The 6,238-nt window shown below is 51.1% G+C and overlaps 1 protein-coding gene and 1 pseudogene across 1 annotated transcript in view; both read right to left on the reverse strand.

Annotated features, from left to right (window-relative positions):
* Positions 1-1,020: 1,020 nt before the first annotated feature.
* Positions 1,021-1,405, reverse strand: LOC103264056 (annotated as a pseudogene).
* Positions 1,406-4,417: 3,012 nt separating this feature from the next.
* The window catches only part of MYC (MYC proto-oncogene, bHLH transcription factor), a 2,869-nt gene continuing 1,048 nt past the window's right edge, over positions 4,418-6,238 (reverse strand). Inside the window, exon 2 of the mRNA XM_008061708.2 lies at positions 4,418-5,479. Within this exon, the coding sequence (XP_008059899.1) occupies positions 4,920-5,479 (560 nt within the window). The 3' untranslated portion in view covers positions 4,418-4,919. The remainder of the gene's footprint in view (positions 5,480-6,238) is intronic.

Consider the following 6,238-nt stretch of genomic DNA (forward strand, 5'->3'; position numbering starts at 1 on the left):
TTGGCGAGACTTCATCTCTACAACTAAAAAAAAAAAATAGCTGGGCGTGGTAGTGCACATCTGTAGTTCCATCTACTTGGAAGGCTGAGGTGGAAGGATCGCAGGAGCCCAGCAGGTTGAGGCTGTGGTGTCTGGGAGCAGGCCACTGCCTCCAGCCAGGGTGACAGAGTGAGACTCTAACTAAAAAAAAAAAATGTATTGTAAACAAGAGGTCTTGCCAAGTTGCCCAGGCTAGTCTTGAACCCCTAGGCTCAGGCAATCCTCTTGCCTCTGCTTCCCAAAGTGCTGGGATGACAGGCGTGAGCCGCCACACCAGGCTAGCTTTTTTTTTTTCGTATTGATTTATATTTGAGTCAGGGTTTCTCTCTGTTGCCTCAGCTGCAGTGCAGTGACACGATCGTAGTTCACTGCTTCCAACTCCTGGGATCAAGTGATCCTCCCGCATCAGCCTACCAGTAGCTGGGACTACAGGTACGCACCACAATGCCTAGCAATTTTTAAAAATTTTCTTGAAGAGATGAGGTCTCACTATGGCACCCAGACTGATCTAGGCCATATGTGGTGGGCCAGGTAGGCTGGAGGCACAGGGGTGCTTTCATAACCAAGACAGTTATGAATGAAGAAAGGTGGATTTATTGAAGGGAAGATACACTGCAGAGGGCACAAGACAACAGTGAGAGTGTCTGCTGTCTGCCCAGTTTTATTTTATTATTATTTTTGAATAGGAGTCTCACTCTGTCACCCAGGCTGGAGGGCAGTGGCACACTCACAGCCACCGCAGCCTCGACCCGCTGGGCTCCGGCAATCCTTCCGCCTCAGCCTTCCAAGTAGCTAGAACTACAGGGGCATGCTACTATGCCCGGCTAATTTTTTTGTGTGTGTCACTTATTGTAGAGACGAGTTCTCACCAATTTGCCCGGGCTGGTCTCGAACCCGTAGCCTCAGGCAATCTACTCACTTTGGCCTCCCAAAGTGCTGGGATGACAGGCTGAGCCAACGAGCCCGGTCGATAAGTCTATTTTAACCCTCATCTTCCTCCTCTTCTTCATCCTGATTAAGTTGGAAGTAATGTATCTGGTAACTCTCTTTGTTGTTAGCAACTACGCGCAACTAATCACATAGAATATTCTTCTTCAAATATTTTTTTGGTGAGATATTTCAAATACCTTTTGGACAAAGTCACCTTGGAAGTCACAGTGATCTCGTTCTTGCACCTTTCAATGGTCACAACTCCTCCACCGAGATTCCCAGCTTTTCCGTTCACTTTGATCCCCTCTTGAAAAAACTGCTCAAAATTGGCTGCATCCATGATTCCATCTTCTACAGGGTGGGTGCAATCAAGAGTGGACTTCAGAATCTGCTTCTTCCTCCTCACCCCCACCACAAGCTTTTTCACGGGCACCATGGTGGCAGTGGAGGCAGAAAGGGGTTTCTTTTCTTCTTTAAAAACAGGCCCAGAATGGTCTACAACCTTAAACCAGAAGCCTTTTGGAAAGGTGTCTAGGGGTGCATTCACAGACAGAGTTAGGAGACACCCTTCGGCATTTTCTAACCTGAAGATTATTTATTGTTGGGAACAAATGCTTCAGGGGCCCTTAGCATGTTTTCTAAAAAGTCGTGATTGACTGAGCCAACCACATTTCTTGCAAACAAACCACAGAAAACCCCTTCATGCGACATTTTTGTATTCTTTCCCAAGCTTGATGCCAGGGTTTGTCTTAAAGACCAGTGGAGAAGTCTACTTACATGTCCAAGCTGGGAGTAGACAAAGTATCAGGCCAGAAGATGGTGAACACATCGTTCATGTTAAAATCCGATTGGTTGTTTTTATAATGTTGATCTCCTTTTGCTGCCAAATGGCCACATAAAATGACACTTCCTCTGAAGACATTCCAACCCTAAACGAAGCCATCCCAGTGATCCCCAGGGAGACTCAATTCCCAGTGGTGTCCTGGGGAAATGGCATAGTCAGTGTTGGCTCATTTCTTCTTGTGTATTCCTGACCGAATTGTAAGCTCCTCCCTTCCACCTTCAGGTCTTGATCAGCAGCAGCAAAACAGATTACACAAGGGTGTACACCCCTGGGACTCCCTGGGTCGGCTCTGACGGCCAAGTTGTATTGTGGTCACGATCGGCCTGACTTTCGGGAAGGAATCCGGCACCCCTCCCGTTTTGGTGCCATTCCTTGGCTGCGTAAAGGTAAGAGGTGGCCTAATGGGTTGTTGGAATGTCTCCTCCCCAATCCCTCTGGTGACTGTGCATCCCTCCAGTTCTGTCCAGGCCATTTGGAACAGCAAGTTGTTTTCCCAGCTAGGAACACTCTCTACCGTTTTCAGAGGGCTTGCCCGGACTTAGTGATTCAGACAAACACCTTCCCAGTTCCCAAGTGAGTCACTTCAGCCCTGCGATCCAGCCCAGGGCCATAGAGGGGAGAAGACGGAGCCGTTTAAGAGCGCCTCCACTTTTGTGACCCTTTGAACTGCTCAGCTTCTGTGAACTGTGCCTCCCTTTGAATTGAGGCTGTCCAGCATGACAGTTTAAAGCTGGGAGGGCGGGGCTTAGAACCCAAAAGGAAGATCAAGAACAAGACAGATTGTTCTAGGGGTCGGAGTCAAAGACAGTAATGATCTATTGATTTATGGGTGGTGGTGGATTAAAACCCCAAAGTTCGGGGAGCAGGAGACCCGCTCTAAGTCAGAGGTGATGAGGTCACTAGCCAGCCACCACAACTCGCGCTTACCTGTGTCGTCACTGTTGCCTCTCCTGTTTGCGCTTCTAGAGGCTTCTAATTAATACATACATTTATAAAAACTGTCTCTTCACGGGCTAATAATGAGCATGTGTCACGAGTGTGTGAAAGAGGTTGGAAGGAGAGAGTGTGTAGTTTCTAAAATGATGACACATGACAAAGATGAAGCATGTTTTATTTTACGATCCGAACAGTAGCGTTTTCCAAACTGGCTTCTTTCCAGGGACAGCCAGGGAGTCTGACTTAATGAATGGCTGGCGTAGGCGTGGATGAGGGGTGACCTCCTCCGTGGGAAATACTAAACAATGGACGGCAAAATAAGAAACAAGACAAACATGGGGGACCGGTGGTCGGTTAACACAAAATGCTGAGTGACCCACTGGCCTGTGACTCCTAGACTTGTGAGTGACAGCTTGTCCTTACCTGCTTGTTTGAGAGGTGACCTTAGGACAGGTTGCGGGTAGACAGCCTGGGTTTGAATCCAGGTCCTGCCCTTTCTTATCAGTGGACCTTGGGCACTAGGAGGAATCTGTGCCTCAGTTTACCTCTCTGTAATATGGGGAAATCGGCAGTACCCTGTTCACGGGGTTGCTGTGGAATTAGAAATAAAATGCTTAGGAGTGCCTCGTGCTTTTATGATCAAGTCAGTCCATCAGGCCTTAAACGCAAAGCCTCCTCGATCCCAGCACTCCAGACCCAAGATGAGCCGAGGTGTGATGGCAAAGGGTTAAGTGCTTTCAACAGACATGGGGGACCAGGTGTGCTGGCTAAAACCCGTAATCCCAGCATTTGGGAGGCCAAGGCGTGAGGACTGTCTGAGTCCAGGGGTTTGAGACCAGCCCGGGCAACTTGGTGAGAACTCATCTCTACAATAAATTTACAAAAAAAAATAGCTGGGCATGATAACATGCGCCTGTAGTTCCAGCTACTAGGAAGGCTGAGATGGAAGGATGACCTGAACTCAGCAGCTCGAGGCTGCGGTGGCCGTGAGCGTGCCACTGCACTCCAGCCTGGGCAACAGAGTGAGACTCCAACTCAAAAAAAAAAAAAACCAGACATGGGACCTCGATTCTGCTTTTTTATGATCTGTGTGACCACAGATAAGTTATGTAACCCCTCGAGATTCTTCTATTTCCTAGTTTGCAAAATCGGGTTATATTATAAGCATTCCTCCCAGAGCTCCTCAAATAACCCCGGGGCTATGGCTGGCAGGCGGCAGAAGCTGGTTCCTGCCTCTTCCCCATCAGCGCCACTGGGCAGAACTGGACCAAGTGGGGAACTGGTGCTGGTGACCTCATTCCTTCTCCGCCCCCCTCCCCCAGTCCCCAGGCCTTATCCCTCCTGTGTTCTTAATTGTTATCTTTAACCTCTCACAGCTCAACTCCAAGTTTCTCACCGGGCTTCCTTCTATCAACCCTGGCCCCTTCCTTCTAACTATCGACACTGGCTCTTATCACGACTTCCAGGAAGCATCTTCCAGCCCCTGAGAACGTGAAGACCTAAGGTCCCCAGACCCATTTCAAAGCACAACCCTTGCCTTTCTTGAAACAACTTCCCCCCTATTTTTAAACTCACCCCCTTAAGGGTCAAGCCCTGTTGAATTTGCAACTGAGGAAAAGAAGACGGAGAGAAGGAGGAAACAGAATGCTCACAACGTGAAGATTTGGTTCAATTATATATTTGCCAAGTCTTTTATTTTTTCTAGAAACAATAGAAAAACAAATCAACTTTAAAAAGGAAAATGTACTTAAATAAAAAAAAAATCATGGTTTATAATACATGGTTTTGAAATCTCGTATAACTGCTATAAACGTTTTTATTAAAGTTATTTACATTTAATGGCCATCTGTACACAGAAAAATCGGGTAAATCTTAGAATTTTTAAAAAACAACTCTTAAATACAAATCTGTTAAAGAAAAAGGGAAAAAACCAAATAGAATGGCAAGCATAAAAAAAGCTCTTTTATGCCCAAAGTCCGATCTGAGGCAGTTGACATTATGGCCACACCTTTCAGTCCGAAGGCCCGGCCAAGGTTGTGAGGTTGCACTTGCACATGCATTCGAAGTCTGTTCGCAGGTCACGGGGGGCGGCAGTTCGGTCGGAGGGCTGTCCCTCCGCCCCGAGCCAGAGCTCCAGGTGGTCCCGGCCCGCCCCCAGCAGCCGCTCCGCTTACGCACAAGAGTTCCGCAGCTGTTCGAGCCTGTGTTTCAAGTGTTCGCGGCGCTGGCGCAACAAACCCTTTTCCGCAACCAGCTTCTGCTCCTCCGCCTGGACGGCCAGGATGTACACGGCGGCCTTCTTCAGGATCACCACCTTGGGGGCCTTCTCGTTGTTTTCCAGCTCCGGGATCTGGTCGCGCAGGGCGAAGAAGCTCCGCTTCAGCTCGTTCCGCCGCTGGCGCTCCAGCACGTTGTGTGTCCGCCTCTTGTCGTTCTCCTCCGTGTCCGAGGACCTGGGGCTCGAGCATTTCCGGTTGTTGCTGATCTGCCTCAGGACCCGGACGCTGTCCAACCTGGCCCGCTTGGCAGGGGGAGAGTCCCTCCTCGTGGAGGGGGGCGCCGCGTAGTTGTGCTGGTGGGTGGAGACGTGGCAGCGCTTCAGGACCAGCGGGCTGTGGGGCGGCTTGCTGGGGCCTCCGGCGGGGGGGGACCCCGGCTCCGACCCCTTGGCCGGGGGCTGCCGCTTCTCCACGGAGACGACGTCGATTTCCTCGTCCTCGTGTTCGTCCTCTTGAGGAAGGGAGAGAGAAAGCGGCGGCAGTCAACGGCCAGACCGCCCCCACGCTGGGCGAAGGCCAGGCGCCGGAATGCGGGCGGGACTCAGGACCCCGCGCTCCCTGGGAAACCAAACCCAGCCAACCGTGCCCCTCCCCTCCTCACCAGGAAGGCAGGGTCACACAGCAAGACTGACAGCCGCGGTCCCGGCAGAGCAAATGGCCACTTGCCAGGACAGGACGCGGTGCCCCTTCGTACCCAAGACTCAGTGAGGCTTTGGACACACCCAGAGCAAAGCGCGTTCCCAAGCACCTCCCATTTCCAAGGGACTTGACCAAGGGCCCTTCAGGTGTTGCGGCCAGTCGCTTGGTATGGCTTTAACAACTCCCCAGGTTACTGGGAGATCTTGCAGGTTTGCCAAAAGTCCTGGGGCGGGGGAGAAGCCCAATCCTGGCCAGGATTTGCTTAAGGCTGAGACAACCTGGGCCCTCGGCCCACCCACCCCCGAGGAACTTTCTCTCACTCCGGCAGGACCGCAGTCCCTCGTTTCTGCAGAAGCCGAGCTCATTCAAGCCCAGCCACTTCTCCGTGGTCCAGGGAAGAGGAAGGCTGCCTCCCATCCACTCTCCCGGGGATCAGGGGATCCCTCCACTCTTATCCCCACTCACACCCCCCACTCGGGGCAATTAAAGTGCTCGAAGGAGGTAAGAGGGGGTGGACGGGGTTGAGAGATAAGCCAGAGCTTCAGAAACCCAAATGGAATTCCTGAGGGGT

This window comes from Carlito syrichta, unplaced genomic scaffold, assembly GCF_000164805.1.
Source record: "Carlito syrichta isolate Samal-C Ts95f unplaced genomic scaffold, Tarsius_syrichta-2.0.1 Scaffold305469, whole genome shotgun sequence".
In the NCBI taxonomy this organism is placed as follows: domain Eukaryota; kingdom Metazoa; phylum Chordata; class Mammalia; order Primates; family Tarsiidae; genus Carlito; species Carlito syrichta.